Consider the following 21,930-nt stretch of genomic DNA (forward strand, 5'->3'; position numbering starts at 1 on the left):
ATAACAATTAAATAGTAAGAATGTGAAAATTATAATACAATAGTTATGACATAATAAGGTGATTTCACGCTATTTTCTTCATGGGTAGCAGCTTTATGTGTCTGTAAAAAAAATTTGAAAATATTATGCCAAAATAGAAAAACTGTCAGAAAGAGTCCAACAATCTTGACTAAATATTTGTGTTTTTGATGAGGACAAAATTAGAATATTCTTGATATCTGTTACATGTTTAGTTAAAAATAAATGTAATTCTAAACGTAATAGCATCAGAGCTTGATTTGGGGTATTGTAGTGAAGGACACGTGAAAAAAATCCCATTTCTCAAATGGATTATGTACATCTATTTTTTTAGTTTCTCTACATAACCCCGCCCACATAATAGGCCCCGCCCTAACTCCGCCCATATGTTGATAAAGTTTATAAAGGCTGGTTTCGTCTCTAAAGTCCGCTGAGAGCTCCTCCTCAGCAGGAGGTCGTTTATGGAGTAAAACGCGAGTTCACGTGATGCTGTAAACTGAAACACTTTCTATGAGTGAAGCTGTGAACTTTTCCACACAGACAGAATGTGGAAACCCTCCTCCGGGTCTCGCGCTGCAGCAGCCGCGGTCAGCTGCCTGCTGGTGACCGGAGTGCTGCTGGTGCTCACTGGCGGACACCCGGAGGAGCTTCCCCCGGCTGCTGCTGGGGGACCGGACTCCAGCGCTTTCTCGGCTTATATCAGGAGACTTGCCCGCGAGAGGAGAGCGGTGAGCGGTGTCCCGCGGATCATCACACCTCCTCCACCTGTGGAGCATCTCTCCCAGGCCGACCTTTTCATAGCGGTGAAAACCACCGGGAGGTATCACCGCTCCAGGCTAGAGCTGCTGCTGGACACCTGGATCTCCAGGAGCCCTCAGCAGGTGAGTCCGGGCAGGAACCAGCTCGATCCAAAAGCAAATAAATCAACTTTAGGAATGTTTTATATCTGAAACCTCTTAATACTGACTCAATGTGTTGAGGAAAGTTACTAAAATACACTTAAGAGTGATTTATTTTACATAAAAGCCAAGTTTAGGTATAAACAAGCTTCAAAAATCTGATCCTTTTTAACTCGGAGAAAAGCTGTTTCCTGTCACTTTCAGATAAAAAAAACTGCATGATGGTATTATATAGGCCATTTTTTCATAAGTAAAGTAAATATTTAATCAAATTAAGGCCAAAACGCATATATATGAAAGCTGTAATAAGTTAATTTCTTATATTTTCAAAGGTCACTTTTTTGTTAATTTTTTAAAACGTTATTTATCTGTCATGATTGTGACAGCTGAGACAGTGATTGTCTGTTTCGGTCACCCCGCATCCAGAATTTGATGAAAAACTCATTTGTAAGCTCAAGGAATTTTCCCCCCTTTGATCTTGACCAAGGGAAAAAGCACAAAGTTGCTCAATGATAAATAATTCAGATCAAATGCTGTGGACTGGCTGCCTTCAAGATGAGTCAAAAGATGCATCTGTTGCAGTAAAAAAAATGAAAACCACACACACACACACACACACACACACACACACACACACACACACACACACACACACGGGAGAGCGGTGAACTGCTCCCAGCTTAGAAGCCTCTAACCAAAGGCAGACGTGACTGCGGATTGGACAACGAGGAGTCTGATTACTATTCAATGTTTTCAGGAAGAAAAGTGTTGACATGTAAATATACTGTCCTGTGTGTGTGGGGGGGGGGGGGGGGGGGGGGGGGTCAGCTGGCATGTGACACTTTCCTGGGTCAGGTGGTTGTGAAACTACCTGTTTCCCAGACACACCTCTTCCCTGTAAAACTGCTGAGTAATGGAAACACCACACACGCACACACACACTCACCTTCACCAACACACCCTGGGAACTCAGTAGATTTCTCATGGGAAGTTAAACATGTGCCTGATCACAAGAATAAACACACTTCACTTTCTCTCTCCTCAGTAGTTCAAGTCGCCACTGCTTCCTGTGTTGTGAAGCTCACGCTCCTGACAATCTCCCACCACCTCACCCCCAAACGCTCGTTTTCTCCTTGTCCTCATCCTCCCCTAAGTCATACGCTGCCTTATGACACACACACACACACGCACACACACTTGTGCACAGAGAGAGACTCTGAAGGGGTTTAAGAGGCTCAAAGTGGGAAAAAAAGCAGACAGATGAAAACTCACAGCTGGACTCTGTTTTCCCTCTCTTTACCGCAGGCCATGATGCGATCATTCAGCATTTATTTAAAGACTTAATAAATCTGGGCTGCATGACTGGCAGGCTGCAAAGAAAATCCCCACAAATCTGATCTGCTTACTTTAGCAGTAACTACAGAGTATTGGTTCAACGTCGTCTTTCTTCTCCTGAAAGTTATTTGAGTTAAAATGATTAAAGCTCTCAACCTTTTGTTTTAGGAAACAGTCAAATTTGCATTATGCATCTTCTAAATGCAAAACAAAAAAACATTTTCTTGTCCTTAATTGTTCATGTTGATGTAAAATGTATTAATTAATCCAGGCTGGTATACCGCTTTATAAAGAAAAGTTTATCGATATTTTATAAACACTGTTTTAAACGACAGTCAGTGGCTGCAAATTCTCTTCAATGAACTGCGATCACTGTTGAACAGGAGTTGCACTGTGTTTAAAGGTGGATCAAAAAACACCAACTGGAGTTTATAAAGTGTTTGTTAATTCAACAGAAAACAGCCACTTTTCTGAGCAGATCTGTGTCCTGCTTTAACCATGTGACACGCAAGGGGTGTGTTTAGGTGGGGAGCAATGAGCTCATGTTATTCCACTGATGATGTCACTTGCTATTTAAGTTAAAGGTTTTTTTTCTTCATAACTTCTGCAGAGTAAAAGATTTTTAACATGATTATCACAAGATTTTAATGTCTGTTTGTTTTCTTGATTCTTGGTTTCATTATCTGGTCATCTATAGCTCTATAAACCACACAGGGTGTCCGCGGGTCCTTAAAAAGTCTTAAATTAGCTTTTCCTAATTTAAGGCCTTAAAAGTCCTTAAAAATGACAAATAATCCTTAAATCCAGTTTCCAGAGGTCTTAAATTACCAAAGACCCAATAAACAAGATTATTTTTTTTCTATAAAAAGTTCGTGAATTTCTAGTTAGTGTTCAGCATTTTTTGGGTATGATGTTGGCGTAAGCGGAACCGTACACAGTCAGTTGGTTGTGAAAGGGGGCTATTTTTTTAGATGAGCACATTAGCTGGTTAAGCTAGTGGGAGCTTGCGCCATGGGGAAGTGCAAGTTTAATGGTAACTGGATGGCTAATCCCACGTTCGCGACGTGGTTAGCACCGGTTCCAGGCAATAGCTGGAAATTATCGCTTAAATTTAATTTTTAAAATAGCTTAAATTTGGTCAAAGTGGCCTTAAAATAGGTCTTAAAAAGTCTTAAATTTGGCTCCCTTAAACCTGCAGATACCCATTAATGTAGAACGGAAAGCACAGAGACAATGGATTCTTTTCTTTTGGGCTGATTAAATATCCAACAAGTCACGCGCTGGTCATTCTTTATTAATGTAAAACTGTTCTAGGGCGCAGCACATTAATTTGTCCCTGTTTTATTTCAAAATCATTGTTCTGAGAGGCAAAACAACAGACTATCTGAAGACTCATGTATGTGTGTGTTTTCACTTCCTGTGGAAAATAATAGGGTCTATGCAGCTTCCTACAAGCACAGTGACCCTCAGCCCCGTCACAAAAACACTCACGAACATGTTTACGGCGACCTCTTTAGGACCAGCTGCTCCACTGCTCATAGACAAGACCTTTGACTTGTGGACTCCATCCAGTGTCAGCACTGCTTGCTTCTGGTTTCTGGGGAAAAAAAGTGGGAGGAGCCTCACCTGAAATCACAAACTGATCTATGAACAATGGCAGCAAAGCAATTAGAGGAGCCATAAGATGTGTGTTTTTCTTCCCCTCTGGCCAGAAAAATGTTGCTGAAATAATATGAGCTAAGTGATGTTTGTTTTTTCTTCCACAGACGTACGTGTTCACTGATGGCGATGATGATTGGCTGAGGAAAAGGATGGGTGAGCTGCACACAGACACGTTTTTTTGCTGAGTAGGTGCACTTTTATCTGCTAGAAAAGCAGGAAGCAGGCTGCTGATGGGGCAGCACTGTTTCCACTGAGTGCAGGAAACCATCTCGGTTTCATCTACAGGCTTTCCTTCTTTTCCAGATCTTCATCTTTTCACACACATGCTTCCACAACATTTGCAAATAATGTTATTTAGTAGCTTACCTGCTTCTAATTGAACATATTTTTTAAGTTTCTGCTTCTAAACCAAAAATCATATTTAATCATTGAGGTTTTTTTCCCCATGATCATCAGGAACACATCTGATCAACACCAACTGCTCAGCAGCACACAGTCGTCAGGCCCTCTCCTGTAAAATGGCTCTGGAGTACGATACGTTCCTGATCTATGGAAAGAAGTGAGTGGCTTTCCTACACAACACACTCCAGATCAAGAATGTAAGCTTTCCAACCTCCTGTATCATGCATTTTAGGTGGTTCTGCCACGTGGATGACGATAACTACCTAAACATCGGCTCCCTCTTGAAACTCCTGTCTCAGTACAGCCACACTCAAGACATTTACATCGGTCGGCCGAGCCTCGAACGGCCGATTGAAGCTACAGAGATGTTGGACACTAAAGAAATGGTAATTTATACTTTCACAAGTGTTTTATTAAAAAGTGTTTTTCTCTTTTAGGAACAGTGTACTGTCCAGACCGCTCCGCCTTACTGTTTGTGTGTGTTTGTGTGAAGAAGCAGGTTCATTTCTGGTTTGCTACTGGAGGAGCCGGGTTCTGTCTTAGCAGAGGTCTTGCACTGAAGATGAAGCCATGGGCAAGGTGGGGATTATGTTCTGACATTTTAGTCACTTCATTAACTCATTCACTGCCAGCCATTTCCGTATCAGAAAAGCCCTTCGCTGCCAGCATTTTCACAGTTTTTTTAAGTCACAGAATGTTGGATGATGTCAACGCCAAAACTACCAAAACAAAGAGGAGACTCGCCTCTTGATCAGGAAGAATCAGCGTGTTTCGAGCGTTATCCGTTCTTTCATAATTCGTTGTTGAATTGTGATCGGCAGAAGCTTTTCCAGTTCGCGCCTCACTTCTTTTTTACAGCAACAGCCCAAAACGATCTCCCAACACATGGATTTTCTGCTTCCTGATCACGTGACTTGTGACGTACGTGGATGAAGATCGGCTTTAGAGCTGGGATGTTTGTTCTCACGGTACGGGGGCTCGTTCTGACTCCCACACAGTAAAAAAAATGCAAATGGCGACTTTAGTCGTCATTGACAATGAACGGTTGGATTTAAAATGACGACTTTTGTTGTCAATGGCAGTGAATGAGTTAAAGGGATATCCCACCCAATATTGGAATTTAGTTTGTTTAGAAATTTCCCAGAGTTAGAGAAGTGGGAAAAAAAACAAATTTTAACCAGCTCAGCCATTCTCATGACCCGGCTGTACACCTTTAGCTTTAGCTTAGCATAAAACAAAGTGAATGGATCCAACTAGCATTGTGAGTAAAAATGTCCTTAAAATCACTCAGTAGAGATCCCAATTCTGCTTGGTGACCTAAATAATCAGACTGACTGCGACACAAAGGGATCGCAGGCGCCATTTTACTCGCAATGCTAGTTGGATCTTTAGCTAAGCTAAAGGGAAAGGAGTGCAGCTGGGTCAGGTGAATGACCAGGCAGTTGAGAGGGCACCACCTAGAGGTGGAAAAATGTATTGCGCCTTTAAGCCCCCTACCTGCTTCGATCAGCCAGCTGGAAGAAGCGCGCTCATTCGTGCCCCTCTACAATTATTATTCTCACATTATGCGGTTTATTCATATACACTGAACAAAAATATAAATGCAACACTTTTGTTTTAGCTTCCGTTTTTCATGAGCTGCACGCAAAGATCTGAAACATTTTCTATATGCACTAAATACCCTTTACTCTCACATATTGTTCACAAATCTGTCTAAATCTGTTAGTGAGCACTTCTTCCTTTGCAGAGATAATCCATCCTGCCACAAGTGTGGCACATCAAGGTGCTAAAATAACTTTTGCCACCTGTTGAAATAAGAGCTTTCTTGGCATCAAACTGTGTCTTTAAAATTGAAATTGTACATTAAATAATATGTTAAATCAATGGCACATATCAAACGGAATCAGAAACTAACTTTTATCAGCCCAAAGTGTTCCATTCATTTTTTTTACAGTACGGAACCTATAAGTAGATGGGCGTGGCTGCATGATGGCGCAGTTGTTAGCACTGTTGCCTCACAGCAAGAAGGTTGCAGGTTCAAAACTCAGCTGTGGCCTTTCTGCGTGGAGTTGCATGTTTTCCCCATGCATGCGTGGGTTTCCTCCGGGTACTCCGGTTTCCCCTACAGATCACAACATGCCCTACAAGTTAAAAATTGTACGTTGCTTTGGATAAAAGCGTCTGCCAAATAAATAAACATAAACTTAGCCTCCCTATGTCACAGAACAGCGTCAGACCATAACTGTTATAAATTTATATTTAAAAAAATCATGCATAATTCCTGAAAGGGGGAAGATGCTGAATTGCTGCTTTGAACATCTAATTTTAATGCTCTTGATGTTTTCTTACCCTAGTGACGGTGCTTTCATGGCCACAGCTGAGCACATTCGACTGCCTGATGACTGCACCGTTGGCTACATCGTGGAGGCGCAGCTTGGTGTGAGCCTTACCCGCTCTGCGTTGTTTCACTCCCATCTAGAAAACCTGGGGCTGGTGTCAGACATAAAGAACCAGGTGCACACACTCATACAGACTGACTCGTTATTGCCTAATACAGTGTTGGGTGTAAAATCTGTTATTAAAGTCGTGTCTCTGTTGTTCACCAATCAGGTCACTCTAAGCTACGGCACTGTGGAAAGCAGGAGGAACACCGTTAATTTGAAAGGATCGTTTTCAGCAAACGACGATCCCACCAGGTAAAGTCAAGCACAGATTAATCATTTTGATTTTACTTTCTGTAATTTGAGACAAAATGTTAATTTACGAATAAACCCACACACTTTTTTTTTCAGCCTTTATTTTACCAGGTAAAATGTTTGAGAACATGTTCTCATTTACAAACATGACCTGGCCAAGAGGTCTTGGAAGGAGGTGCAAAAAAAAAAAAATAATAATAATAATTAAAAAATACAACAACAAAAATAACAGATAAGCACATAACAGATCAGACATAATAGGTTATCAACAGGCATTAAAAAAATTTGAATCTGGGTCTGAAAAATAAATGAACATATACACATGCATGCAGAATTGTTACACCATACAGGGAATTGAATGTGTGTGAGTGTATGTAAATAAGTGTGATCTGGGTGATCAACAAGAGCAGCAGTCAGCTATGATTTGGAGAAGTTTAGGTCTAAAGGTTGTAATAGGTGTCAAATGTGCAAGTTTAAGGGTGTTTTGTAAATTGTTCCAGTCATAAGCTGCTGCAAAGTGGACGGATTTAAGGCAAAAGACTGTAGAGGTGTTGGGTTAGGGTTAGGTACAAGATGTGGAGGTCCTAATCCTCTGCCCAGCCACTTCCTCCCTGCAAGTAAAAACTTTGCTAACCTTACAAAAACAAAGTTGTTGAAGTTTCTATTAATCTAAAACACAGGCTGTGTATTTTGTTGGATGCATCCATCCATCCATCCACTGTCTTCCACTTGTCTGGGGTAGGATCGCGGAGGCAGCAACCTAAACAGAGAGGCCCAGACTTTCCCCTCCCCAGCCACTTGGGCCAGCTCTTCCAGTGGAATAAAGCTTATCCTGGCCAGACAAGAAACATAGTCGTGTCCTGGAGCTTCCTTTGGGTGTCCTTCTGGTTGCCCGTAAAACCTCACCAGGGAGGCACCAAGGAGGTATCCTAACCACCTCAACTGGCTCCTATCAATGAGGAGCGGCGGGCCTATCTTGAGTCCCTCCCAGATGGCCGAGCTTCTCACCCTATGCCTAAGGGAGAGCCCAGCCAGGCTGCGGAGGAAACTCATTTCAGCCCCATCACATTTAGACTGAAAATATTAGTGAAGTCGTTCCGGGGGGGGGGGGGGGGGGGGGGGGGGGGCTCTAATCAGTAGCTACTGATATGACTAGAATCTAACTCTGCACCTTGGTAATAGGTATTTGGTTGAGAAGAACATCAGCTTTAAAGAGCAGAAAAGTCTTATGTGCAGGCTTTTATTGTGCCTGTTCTACTATGAGTTTCCTGGCTTTGTTCATTGTGTTTGTGTTTGCAGCTAATTGTTTTCATGGCTTTAGTTTGAAATCTGCAGTTGCTAGCTTCCAGGCATTGTGACACTTGCTTCCCTCTCTTTCTCAGATTCAGGTCTGTCCATTGTCTGTTGTACCCAGACACGTCTTGGTGCCCCAGCCTCTAGTGACTCCAACACCCATCCAGAGACAAAGAAAGCGGTATAAAGAGATGCAGGACAAACACGTCTGCAGAGTTTGTTGCAGAGTCCTCTACTTCCATGCTCTGCAGAATGTCAAGGGCACGCAGATGTAAATATGTTTCTTATTTTCTCACTAGAAGAGGGACTTTTTAGAAAGAAGCAGTTGCATCAGTTTTAAACCTGAACTTTGACCCTGCCTGTTTCTGCTTTTTTGACACAATTTTATCATTTTACTTGAGACACAAGTAGTGCTGTTTGATGCCTTGCTCAGTCCTTCCTTTAAGTCTGTATTTATGAGTTTATCATGTCTCTTTCTCTTTATGCACTAAAGTTAACAGCAGGATTAAATTAGCTGGGACTAATATAATGAAATTAAGGAATCTGTCACTGAAGGTGGGTTCAACCATTTGTTTTTAGCTTGACTGAGCAAAGTTTTAAAGTATTAACATCTTTGATATGAGCACTTTGACTATTTTTAGTTCTGCATTTTATCAAATGAAGAAAAGAAAACACACAGGACACAAGCTAGATGTCTTATGAAGCTGCTCACCTCAGCTTGCTGATTCTAAAACGGCTGCATTTCTTTACGGTAAAACAAGCAGATTTCCTCAGATCTCACTGTTCTGTAACTTCATACTTTAAAAATTTTCAAAGCCCGTGTGCAAAAATCATTTTCAAGTTAAAGTAACAATCCAGAGTTTTTCCCCTTTCAGGAATTATTTATGTTTTTTTGTATAAAAGTGATAGTCTTACCGTGTACTGTGTTATAATGTAGGCAATACATCAGTTTAGTTTGTTGCTAAGCCCACTCTCTGTCCCGTAGAGCCCCATGCAATTTTCCTTTACCGCCACCTCAGCATTAGCCATTAGCGTTCGACATCTGCTTACACACAGATGTCAGTCACTGAGCTTGCACGGGTGTGTTTGCTGAAGTACCACGACTGAACGGCATTTTCGAGCTGTTCACAAAGCTGCAGACACGGACAATCATGGATCAGCTACAGCTAGCTCATCACCACCAGTGTGTGAATAGGTGTGTGCACATGGGGGAATGACTGATTGTCTTGTTAAGTGTCCTGGGGTGTTCTAGGACCCTCGAAGGTGCTATATCAAATACAGGCCATTTTTTAATAGTTAAAGTCCCAATAGTCATCACACACTGGTGAAATTACAGCTCCACGTTTGATCCATCCCTGTGGGGGAGCGGTGAGCTGCAGCTGTGGCTGTGCTTAGGAACTATTTGGTGGTTTAACCGCCTAATCCAACCCCTTAAAGCTGAGTTTTAAGCAGGGAGGCACTGGGTCCAATTGATAAAGTCTTGGGTATGACCCAACTGGGATTTAAACCCCGATCTCCCAGTCTCAGGGCAGACACTCATTTCACTAGGCCACTTAGAAGGTAATAAACAATGTGTTTTAGCTCATTTGCACATTCACAAACAAGAGGCTCTACTTCCAGTCAATATCATGGAAATAGAGGGAGGGGTTTATTGTGCATATTGTTCCGCCTCTAGAAGATGCCCTTTGAGAAAAAACTCCGGAGTTCTGCTTTAATGGGAGGTCAAAGGAATGGACAGAGATCCAAATCCATCATAGACTGCATTTAAAATGTTTTAGATGTCCCAACTGAAGGTTTTATGACTCATGTTGAGTTATGTTCTGTCTTTCTGTGCAGAAAAAAATGCTGTTTTTGCCTTTATTGTGTCTCTCCAGTATCTGGACTGTAAGCTAACATGTTTAATAAAAACTTAATGAATCATTTTTTGTATTTTTATTTTTTTGTGTCTTTATCTGGCTTGTCCTTTTAAATTCAATCCTTTATCTGAGCTGATGAGTTTGTTTGGTTACACACACACACACGCGCACACACACACACACACACACTGTCATGTTGTTAGGTGGAGGAGTAGGACCCGATGTGCAGAAACCCAGTACGACAAGGAGCAGGAGAGGATGTAAAATGAAACATCTTTATTAAGATGATTAGTCCAACGAGAAAACAAAATGTGGAACGAAGCCAAGAAACCTAGAGATCTAGAAGGGGGAAACAAAACAACACTGACACGAAGCAACGAACCAACATCACATTGAGACGCAGACAGGGTTAAATACACTGGGGCAGGATGAGTAGGAGATGAGCTGCAGGTACGTGGGGAGAGAAACCTGGTGAAATCAATTAACTAATCAGTGAGGGGAAAGTGAGCTGAGGAGGGGAAAATAACATGACCTAAGAGTAAAAACAAAACCTAAAGACAAGAAGATTAAGGGGTGGATGGAGAACACAAGGAGACACATGAGGGAGACGCAGACGCATACCATGACACACACACACACACACACATTTGTATTGCTACACTTGTGGGGACCCGTCATTTACTTCCATTCATTTTAGTGACTGCATTTTGCACAATGCTAACCTTAACCCTAACTAAAAGTAATTTCACATCACACATCTTAAACCAAGTCTTTGGGTTTTTTTTCATTGTGGGGACCATGAGACAAATGTCCCCACATTACAGGTTCACCATGAAAAAATTTCCCCAAACTGAAGTAAAAGGTACACACACAGAAAGAATCAGAATTTTGGCAGACTTCATCTATATGGTTTTATGTGTTTTATTCTTGCTATTGTCACTATTAGAGGACCTGAAACAATCACTGACCTTGTTTGATGCCGTTGTTTTTACGAGGTCTAATGCTTGGACCTATTCTGACTTCCTGTGATTCCAGATTATCCAGGTTGTCTTAAGCTGTAGCTCAATAAATAACACAATGGGTCTGAAACAAAGCTCAAGATTTACTTTTACACTGGTGTATGGACAGTGACACCTACTGGCAGTGAGTGCCCTTGCACAGAGCAAAAACTACATGAGATTTTTTTCTAAATGTTTAATATCATGTACAGTACTAGACATGGTTTTGTACACCTATCAATTTTTATGAATATTTTACATACCAGAATAATTAACTGAATCTAGATTTTGGTAAATCAGTAATAAATGTTTAATATAGGGATATAAGAAAATGTCGTTACGGCAATATATCATGACTTTTTTTCCCCCTGCGATATTATACCGATATTTAAAAGCCATCCATCTAATTTTTTGAAGAAATTACATGCAAACATTTGTGTATTGTCTTTAATTTTGGTGCAATTCAAACCACGGCCGTTAGTTAGCAGCAGTGTGCAATGGTTTTTTTTTTTTTCATCCAGTGAAATGTAAATCCCTCTGTCATGGTTCAGATACCTCATGTTAAACATGTTAAGTATCAGTTTGGACTGTTCACTGAATTTTCCTACAATAAATTCAGCCTAAAAAATCGCTATTAACGTCTGACTGACTGTATCCCAATATATCGCCAAAAATGTCACCAATACACATCCCTAGTTAAATAGTTGCAGTATTTCTCTCCATATATCCGTAGTTAATGTAAGTAATTTTGTGACTTTGCAGACTAATTTAATGTATCACTTATTGTGTTTTTGGAATCCCAGCAAATGTTTGGCAGCTGAACATCACACAGAAAACTGTGGAAAGGACAAAAAGAAGAGTCCTGATCAGTATGTTAAAATTGTTTTAATTTCTTTGTTTTAACATTTATTCCAGGCTGAATATCATTACCACAGTTTTGACAAGTATATAGTTAATATCAGTTAAAACCATCAGAAAATAAAAACAGCAATAGAAAACATTGTTTGTCACATTTGGACACAAGGTGTATCTGAAGTTCTGTAAGTGGCACACACACGCGCGCACACACACACACACACACACACACACTTATACCACAGCTTTGAATCTGAGCATGGCTCATTTTCTCCCCAATCAAAATAGTGATTCACAGAACTTCAAACACAACCCAAAGTCGTGTGTACACTGGAATAGTCTTATTAAAACATTGCAAGACAGAGTCATTCACCATTAATATGAGACAAAAATGCTGTTCTTGCCTGTATTCTCCTACAAAACACCTAGCTATTGTGTTATAATCTGCATTATTTTTTTTACAAGTGAGAAACATAAAAAAACATGTTGGGGTATGAAGTTTTCTAAGAGTTTAAAAACATTTTGAAAGGCCACTTATCAGTGACTTGTCCCACAGATTGTAACAATGTTTGCTTCAATGGTGCAAGAAAACACTGTCAAGTACTAGACCATAGGTAGCATGGTTACCATAATAAAATCACACGTTAAGATTGTCTCGCTAATACGAGAAGTGGTCATCAATTATTCGTGTAATATTAAACTGCTGTGTAAGGATGGCTGAACGTTGGGCTTTAACTATGAGATTGCTGTGAAATTCTGATAGAAGAGTCTACTTCACCTAAAATGTGAAAAGAGCATGAAGTGAACAGGACAGAATCACACAAAGAGATTTTACATGATTCTTCTATGAATGAGTGCATTCGTGTGTGCGTTACTGTGTGTGCAGCGGCGATGTAGACATGACTCAGGCTATACAGGCAGCCAGTCAAACACACCGATCAACTGTCCTCATACAGAGTAACACTGAGATAGATCACGCTGCAGAAAGATCACACACACACACACACACACTGGTTCACTACTACTGGTTTTATACACTGTACACGGTTTCTAGAGCAGGAGGGAAAGCCACTGGCAGTGTCCCAGGCAGTGAGTTTTAATTCTCCTTCTCACAGTCACCTTGAACAGAAGTTATGCTTGAGTAGGAAAAAGAGAAGACAGAGAGATATAAAGGGTGCGACCTACGGTAGGCAAAATAAAAGCTTAAAAAGACACGACAATATGGAACAAGAAGATAAATCCAACATTTTGTCACAGTATCATGTCCTAAATATAAACTTAAGTTAAAAAACACACCACTCAATGTTCATGTGACTTATGTAACTTTTCCAGGTTTCAGGACACCATCTCCTTTCAAGTGTGAACAAGAGGTGTTCTATATTGTTTCTCTCTATGTTCCTCATCACATTCCTGGAATTCAAAAACAATTGAAAACGTAACAAAACAGTTTCTGTCCCTTTCAGTCCTGACCTTTTTAAAACCTTGAGAGCTTTACATAGCACCTTACACACGTTAAGTCCCAGTTATGTGTCCGTTGTTCCCCTTTTCAAATGTCTTTCAGTTCCCTTATCATTGACAGTGGCAGGAGAAACCCTCCATGTGAGATTTATTCCCCTTATTTAAAAGTCAGCTGCAGGCTGAAGGAGATGAAGACAGAATCAGGCATCCTTCTTTTCATTTTCCAGTTTTTTGGCACAGGTGGAGCCTTCTCACATTTGTGGTGTCACACCTCCATTTCCAGATACAAGCAGTTGTTTTACAACTCGATTCCTGGCTCATATTCAAAAAGGCATTTATCAATGCATGTATTATATGTGCATGTAAACAAGTCCAAAAAATGGATACACGTTTTTAGCTCACAATTCAAGATGACGTGTTAAAGTGGGAATGTGAATGTGGTGGCACAGTTCAGTTACTATCTAAACATGGCTTTCTGATTCACTGGCATATCATTTGTAAGCATGAGTTCTCAGTTAGTTTATCCACCAGTTTGTGCCTATGTGTTTGTACAAGAGAAACGGCAAAGATTTTCCATGATAAACACACAGCAACACCACACAACCAGTAAGGATTCAACAGTCGGTTTTCTACTAAATCAGAATAAAGCACATGTTGACTATTTACAGCTCTGTACAAGTGGTTGTGTATGTTTAGGTTGTGTATGCACTTGCAAGTGTGTGGTCTGAATGTAAAAATGATACTGGAATGTGAAAGTGGTATCTGGGTGGGGAAAGGGGCCTGGATGAAAGCCTACAGATCCCAGTGGAGGGAACCATGTGGAGGTGTGTTTGTTGCTATGCGTTGTGGTTACATGAGCAGAACCATCACAGTGGTCTTGGAACAAGCAGGTGAGTGTGGATCCATAAAGAAGCAGAGTAGAAATAGGGACCTAGGGTGGTTTTCCTTTTTTAAGATAACAGTGAGAAGTAGAAGTTGACGTTCAAAGTGCAGTCGCTTGTGGTGTTTGTCAGATTCATTGGACTTTGCAAAGTGGGGTCCTGTTGGCTCTTAAATGCACTTATCTGAGCTCCGGCATGAGTGTTTTGTTGGGTCTTCATATTGGCTGTGAGAACAGGACTGGGGCAGTATGGATCTCAACCTAGTGGACCGAGGACTGTGGTCGGGCGGCAGGGTGAGGCCGGCTGGCAGGATCCAGTTGGTCATTTGGAACGGAGCGACGGTTCTGGTCCGGTCGATTGGTGGCCAGGTATTTTGCTCTCATACTGGAGGTGTACTAAATAAGGAGAGAGGGAACACAAAAGACGACAGGAAGCGTAGGGGAGGAAAACAATTTGAGGTGAGGAGAAAGAGGTGGGAACAGGAAGAGGAGACAAGGAAACAATGAAGGACAATGATTAAGACTTGTTCACGATAGATAGATAGATAGATAGATAGATAGATAGATAGATAGATAGATAGATAGATAGATAGATAGATAGATAGATAGATAGATAGATAGATAGATAGATAGATGATAGATAGATAGATAGATAGATAGATAGATAGATAGATAGATAGATAGATAGATAGATAGATAGATAGATAGATAGATAGATAGATAGATAGATAGATGATAGATAGATAGATAGATAGATAGATAGATAGATAGATAGATAGATAGATAGATAGATAGATAGATAGATAGATAGATAGATAGATAGATAGATAGATAGATAGATAGATAGATAGATAGATAGATGATAGATAGATGATAGATAGATGATAGATAGATAGATAGATAGATAGATAGATAGATAGATAGATAGATAGATAGATAGATAGATAGATGATAGATAGATAGATAGATAGATGATAGATAGATAGATGATAGATAGATGATAGATAGATGATAGATAGATGATAGATAGATGATAGATAGATAGATAGATAGATGATAGATAGATAGATAGATAGATAGATAGATAGATAGATAGATAGATAGATAGATAGATAGATAGATGATAGATAGATAGATAGATAGATAGATAGATAGATAGATAGATAGATAGATAGATAGATAGATAGATAGATAGATAGATAGATAGATAGATAGATAGATGATAGATGATAGATGATAGATAGATGATAGATGATAGATAGAAGATAGATAGATAGATAGATAGATAGATAGATAGATAGATAGATAGATAGATAGATAGATAGATAGATGATAGATAGATAGATAGATAGATAGATAGATAGATAGATAGATAGATAGATAGATAGATAGATAGATAGATAGATAGATAGATAGATAGATCGATAGATAGATAGATAGATAGATAGATAGATAGATAGATAGATAGATAGATAGATAGATGATGATAGATAGATAGATAGATAGATAGATGATAGATGATAGATAGATAGATAGATAGATAGATAGATAGATAGATAGATAGATAGATAGATAGATAGATAGATAGATGATAGATGATAGATGATAGATAGATGATAGATGATAGATAGATAGATAGATAGATAGATAGATAGATAGATAGATAGATAGATAGATAGATAGATGATAGATAGATAGATAGATAGATAGATAGATAGATAGATAGATAGATAGATAGATAGATAGATAGATAGATAGATAGATAGATAGATAGATAGATAGATAGATAGATAGATAGATAGATAGATAGATAGATAGATAGAGGTCATGTGACCAGTCATTTGGACAGCCAGGGTTTGATCCCAACAATCTTTATTACTGATTAGGTCTGATCAGGTGAATAGGATGTTATTGTAAATTGGCAGATGTGACTGGTCACTAGTTAGTGCTCTACTTCTGATGTAGTAGGTTAGCCTGGTATGAGTTAGTGGTCTTGTGTGAACACCTTGGTGGTTACAGAAGGTCTCTGGTTTCTACATCACTGCAGAAAAGAGAAGGTCAGCTCTGCATAGCAGAAGGGGCCAAATCAACAGCCCACATCTGACGAACGGAGGCTGTTTATCAGAGTGCTACGGGTAAACAGTGGAGGCAGGAGAATGAGTGCTACTGTGGCTGCTTAGTGGTGAAATGTGACGAGGCACAGAAACAGCGGACACATACACCTCGACCAGAAGGTGCACACACAGACAGTGTGGGAACAGGAGGGAGGGGAAGCAGGACCTTTAGAGGTTTGGGCTTGGGTTTGTTCAGGGGCAGAATTATCTAAAATGTTTGAACCTGACAGTAGTTTTTCGTCTTCACGTGGAGCAAAGACAACATCTGTAAAATATTTTTTAAAAATGCTGTCTGTGCTGGATTTGATCAATGCTGTCAGTCCACAGCATCCTGATGCGCAACTTGTACAGTGGATACTATCTTCATCAGCTACAGGCCCAGCAGTACATCAATACCACAAGTGTCAGGACTTAGTTTTTTCTCTTTTTGTTTTTACTGAACGCGTCAAAAGATAATAAGTGACATGTGCAGTTTCCCCACATGGTAGTGACAGCCCTATCAAAACAATCAGCCACACTCTACATCAGAAATAGAGACCAACTTAGTGCCTAACATGACACGATATAAACAAATCTGAAACAGGAAGCTTGCTCTTTTAATACAAACTCTACTGACAACAGGCATCTTATCAACCTTCCAGTTATCCCAGGCTGCCAAAATGACTTTTGTGAGCACAATCCATGACTATGGTCTAGTTTGAGCACAAATGACACTTGTATTGATTGGAGTGGGGAAAGAGGAACTATCTCCCAATATCCACAAACAGCATGCCATGGGTCTTTTGAGAAACAAAGGAAAATAACTGACACCGTCATTACACATAAACACAATCTCTGTGGGTTTTAGGAGTTTCCTACTGTGCTGTGGGTACTGGGAGAGAGCCGCAGGGACAGTGTGATCTACAAAGTGTACACTTACAGAGGGTGGAGGGGACTCCCTGCCAATCAGGGGGGTGTTCTCACACCGAGGGTTCTGAAAGTTTGCATTCTGGCTCCTGCATTGTAAAATAAAAGGTTACTGCATGTGGTCACCCTGCAACTGAGTTCTTGATCTTGTGATTTTTTTATGAGCTCATAATTACTCTGACAAAGGCCCTTTGATATAATAATGAAAACAAAATGGGGTTTACGGCTAAAAAACATAATTTTTTTCTCGAAACAACACATGAACAAGCATATTTGTTCCTAAAAGTACTTTTTAGACTACATGTAAGGAGCCACAGGAAACTGGCCTTCAAAAGAGATGTTGAGTGTTGTGTTTCTAAAACATTTGAAAACTAATTATTTACTATGTAGGCCTAAAAATACAGGCAAGTTAATTAGAAGGTAGAAAAATAATCATATTTCATTTGATCAACACTAAAAACGTGAGCGAGTGTCATAAATCTCTGGAGGAAAAATGAGTCGGGGAAATATTGGGCCAACAGGAAAATATACAGAGATACACAGATTGATGTAATTAGCTTTGAACTAATTATCCATCTGTGTTTAAAGGTATTTTTAGCTTTGAACAGATGTCAGTAACTGAGTCCTGATAGCAAATAACAAATTCAGTCAACTTTGGGACAAAAACAAAAACATTGCACAGGGCTTTAGTGCTTGTTTAGTGTGTTTTTATGTTTTAAGGCTTCAAAGTTGACGTATTTTGTTAACTACCTTAAAGAGTAAGAAGCAGAGGCAAAACTGAGACATTTTTATTTATTCCTCCTGTTTTTTGTTATATTTCCAGTCATTCCTGTGGCAATGGGACAAAACATGCTAAGTCAAATCAATGACCTATTTTAAGAGTGTAAAAATGCATTTGCTGATCTTATAAAGTTTTAGAAATATTGGGGTTATAAACAGGCCAGGTAGCTTCTAAAGGAAATAGCTTTTATCAGCATCTAAGGGAAATCCAGTGAAGGGTTTTCTGCTGGGACATTTTTGCTATCCATATTAAAACAACTATTCTTCTAATCTTATAGTAAGTGAAAAATAATAATATGCTGCTTTCTGGGTCACAAGGGACAAGCAATATCTAACTATGTATGGCACATTATTTCTGCTAGCCTCTTGCTAGCGGTGGGTGCTAACTCACATGTATTCAGTGACGGGGGCATTGCTGACAGTATGGGCTGTAGCGGGCAGGCTAGCTTCGCTACCATAGCTGGAGCCACAGCTGTAGAGACTGGGCATGTGAACGCGGTACAGGTTATCGTGCACACCGCCACGTGAGGTACCCGACTCATCTTCTCCATCTTCCTCATCCGTCCTTCAAATGGTTGAGTTAAGAGCAGGGCACGAGAGGGGGGGCAGAGGGAGGGGAGATCCGAGAGAGACAACAGTGTAAACAAGTGGTTGAAGAGGAGGTAAGGAGAGGGAAGGAGTTCCCCAGATACAAAAGACTGTGTGAGGCCACAACTCGAGCCTTTAAGCAGCTGAATGCGAGGCAATGGGTCATCGGCAGCAATCACTTACAAAACAAATCCACTACAAATACGGACGATTCCAGACAGAAGCTCTCTTTATTTCTGCGTGTTTTCAGATAAAACAAAGTCTTTAATACCTTAAAGTAATTTTAATAGAGCATCATGCAGTACTTTGCTTCATGCAGTCATCTTCTATTCATTATGTTACCAAGCGACTATGACAAAATGTAAAACGGGATCTAATTGTATTAATGCTTATTGATGTAACTTGTGCTTCATGAAAATTAAAGCAAAAAACAAAATTATCAGGGAAAAAAGGAAAACATATGGCTGAACTGAGAAAACCATTTTCAGACATAAAATGGTCAAAATGTAAAACGTCCAGCAACACAAGAAAATGGCATCAAAAAGATAAAGTGCTGATTTGGAAGCTGGATCTCTACAGATTAGCAGTAGGCTGTCCTCTCATGACACAGTCAATTGGTAAAACCATCAATGCACCGTTCCTTGTCCTCGTTGTTGCATCTGTATCAGCTGTCTGAATACTGAGAAAATAGAATGGAAATGGCAGGAGCGATGTATGGAATATTTTAGGGCCCGTGTTTTGAGTGTTTGAGTTTTGACTGTGTTCTACCACTAGATGGAGGTGTTTCACTCTTACAGTTAAATTGGAGTAAAGCTTAAATAGGAACCAACCCAGTAAGCAGAGTCAGAGACAAAACGAATTAATGCCTAAAACCTGCTGGGCCATACACATACTGATCCATACCCAACATACAAGCTTGAAGCACCACTATACTGGCGCAGCCGTGTTGTGTTTGCCTAATAACTCAAATTCATCTCTGCATGCAGAGTCTGTCGCTCTTCCAGTGATCTTATTACTTGGCTGCTGAAATGGTCATTTGCATGGACTGATTGTCTGACCATGGGATCAATCAGTTTTCTCAACGTCCGCTATCATTTGCTGAAGCCCAAAGCATTTCCAAATCAGGACGGGGAGAGAGGGAAGGGAAGGAACAGAAGGAGGAAGTGGGACACGATTAAAAAAAGGAAAAATGTGTGGTGACATTCTATCCAACACAACACTGGCGCTCAGAGTTTATAGAGAAAAGAAAATGAGAAATGAGTACAAACATAGTAACAAACCATATCAGCCGGACTGCCGATGCTCGTGGCAAACAGTCAAATAAACAGGAGAGAACTGAGCAAATGCAAAGACAGGCAGGGAGACAAAAAGGGAGATAACAACAGCTTGGGAAGCAAAGACCCAACACCGATGGCATGCATGGGCACCAGGTGGGTTATCTGCATCCGGTTAAATCATAAGACAGTTAGAAAGTTAGTCAGTGTACAGGTTAACTAAAGGTAAGGACTTAGAGGTGTTAAGGGTTGTGTGTGCCCTGTATATTATATCATTCCACTGCAACACATGACTCCACTCAACATTACAATGATTAGCGTTCCAATGCCACTCAATGTGGGTGGGATCTGCTGCTTATCATCAGACACTTTGTGAGGCCAACACAGAAACGCGACACATGACATTCCCGTGACATAACTCGTGTGTCCGTTTCTGTGGGTTTTATGTTTTGCAATTGAGCTGAAGCAAGGTGTGCATGGAAAACGTGCACAAGACAAACTGAATGCGTTACCTCTTCCGAGGCCAAGTATGTGGCACACTGCACACAATAGAGGAGAACATCAGAGCGGTGACGAAGGAGAAAAGAACCAAGTAGATGAGACCCTCCACCCCATCGTAGCACAGCCCAGTCAAAGACTGGACATAGTCCTTAAAGACAAAGCAAAAGGACACACATCAGGGTGGGTTTTCAAGAATATTTCTCTTATAAAGCAAACCACAAAGTGACTCACCATGTGTAGGCTGCGACAGTCAACCAGAGCAGTCAGCTGGTGAAGACCGACTTCGGTGGAATTCAGCACAGACTGGATTTGCTCGAGGTTCTCCTGCAGGGACGGAGTTTTAACGTGTGCACTGACAGATGAGGATGTTCATGTGTTTAATATACGTGTGACATTTTTACATGTTCATTTATTGGATTCAGATTCATTCAACTGCAAAAACAAACAAACCAATGTTGCAAAACATGGCAAACTGGAGCGCTGCAGCATTCAATGAGCATCTCTCTGTTAGAGCTGAAGCTCAGATCACCAAAGACTGCACAGGGACAAATGGGGACAGACACTTTTAGGAGCAGCTTGTTAAAAATACGTAATGATCCCGGCTTCAATGGCAATAAAAAGCAAGTGCAAAATAAGCGGAAGTCCGCAGCAGAGCAAAAACAGCCCACATACCCATATAATCTTTTATAAAAAGGACACAATTGCAACACATTGCCACCACTGTCTGACCACTTATAAACGACCTAAGGGACCCTGATGCCACCACAGCGCAAATTGACAGCATTGTTTTGTAAAAACTGCTAATAAGTGTATGCAGCCTATATTCAATCAATAAAACACAGCAGTGTGATGACACCAGTACTCCTGTTTGTTTTTAGGTTTGTAGAAAAACAACATCCAAACATGTTAGGTGTAAAAATGTTTTTATTTTAACCAAGCTGCTCTTAAACTGTTAGGTCTTCTTTTTAGAGTACTAGTACAGATTATTACACACACACACACACACACACACACACACACACACACACACACACACACACACCTTGGCACTGGTATAATCACGTGTTGCTGATCTCAGTAGCTCTGCCACATCATCCTGCATCTCCACCAATGCCTTGTGACTCCCCGACAGCCTCTACAAAACAAGCACAGAAAGCTCAGTTCCGATTACTCTACAACCCATGAAAAAGAAGTCATCGGTGTTTTTTGGTTTCACAAGAATAGAAACAATATAATTACCTGCTGGAAGGGGTTAACTTTTCCAGAGCTGCATCTCAGGTAATACTGCAGGATATCTGGATAAAACAAGTAAATTCACAATCAACATAAACTCAGACACGTTTGAAATAAGCAGTCGGTTTGGTGCATCGAGGCTTTTCATGCCCAGTTTCTTCCTACAGACGTTTCCTTTTGTT

At 40.4% G+C, this 21,930-nt stretch overlaps 2 protein-coding genes across 4 annotated transcripts in view; one reads left to right on the forward strand and one right to left on the reverse strand.

Annotated features, from left to right (window-relative positions):
• Window positions 1-448: 448 nt before the first annotated feature.
• LOC107389966 (beta-1,3-N-acetylglucosaminyltransferase lunatic fringe) lies at window positions 449-8,613 on the forward strand. 2 transcript variants are annotated; one of them, XM_015966408.3, is made up of 8 exons: window positions 449-899; window positions 4,019-4,067; window positions 4,371-4,473; window positions 4,549-4,702; window positions 4,810-4,895; window positions 6,671-6,830; window positions 6,927-7,012; window positions 8,395-8,613. In XM_015966408.3, the coding sequence occupies exons 1-8, from the start codon at window positions 564-566 to the stop codon at window positions 8,450-8,452; spliced, it is 1,032 nt and encodes a 343-aa protein (XP_015821894.1). In that variant the 5' UTR covers window positions 449-563; the 3' UTR covers window positions 8,453-8,613. The 2 variants fall into 2 exon arrangements, with proteins under 2 accessions (XP_015821894.1, XP_015821903.1); XM_015966417.3 differs by having other exon boundaries at window positions 4,813-4,895.
• Window positions 8,614-14,412: 5,799 nt separating this feature from the next.
• LOC107389956 (protein tweety homolog 3) overlaps window positions 14,413-21,930 on the reverse strand; it is a 35,822-nt gene continuing 28,304 nt past the window's right edge. The window contains exons 9-15 of one of the 2 annotated variants that reach the window (XM_015966397.3): window positions 21,755-21,810; window positions 21,558-21,650; window positions 20,747-20,839; window positions 20,527-20,663; window positions 18,544-18,717; window positions 17,386-17,461; window positions 14,413-14,748 (exon numbers count right to left, since the gene is read on the reverse strand). In XM_015966397.3, coding sequence (XP_015821883.3) covers window positions 14,614-14,748; window positions 17,386-17,461; window positions 18,544-18,717; window positions 20,527-20,663; window positions 20,747-20,839; window positions 21,558-21,650; window positions 21,755-21,810 — 764 coding nt within the window. In that variant the 3' untranslated portion in view covers window positions 14,413-14,613. The remainder of the gene's footprint in view (window positions 14,749-17,385; window positions 17,462-18,543; window positions 18,718-20,526; window positions 20,664-20,746; window positions 20,840-21,557; window positions 21,651-21,754; window positions 21,811-21,930) is intronic. The other variant, XM_070550065.1, reaches the window with a different exon arrangement.

Source organism: Nothobranchius furzeri, chromosome 4, assembly GCF_043380555.1.
Source record: "Nothobranchius furzeri strain GRZ-AD chromosome 4, NfurGRZ-RIMD1, whole genome shotgun sequence".
Taxonomy (NCBI): domain Eukaryota; kingdom Metazoa; phylum Chordata; class Actinopteri; order Cyprinodontiformes; family Nothobranchiidae; genus Nothobranchius; species Nothobranchius furzeri.

Coding starts and splice junctions, on each gene's coding strand:
- LOC107389966 (XM_015966408.3), top strand. CDS start 564: ATGTGGAAACCCTCCTCCGGGTCTCGCGCTGCAGCAGCCGCGGTCAGC. Junction 900..4,018: donor TCTCCAGGAGCCCTCAGCAG/GTGAGTCCGGGC, acceptor TTTCTTCCACAG/ACGTACGTGTTCACTGATGG. Junction 4,068..4,370: donor TTGGCTGAGGAAAAGGATGG/GTGAGCTGCACA, acceptor CATGATCATCAG/GAACACATCTGATCAACACC.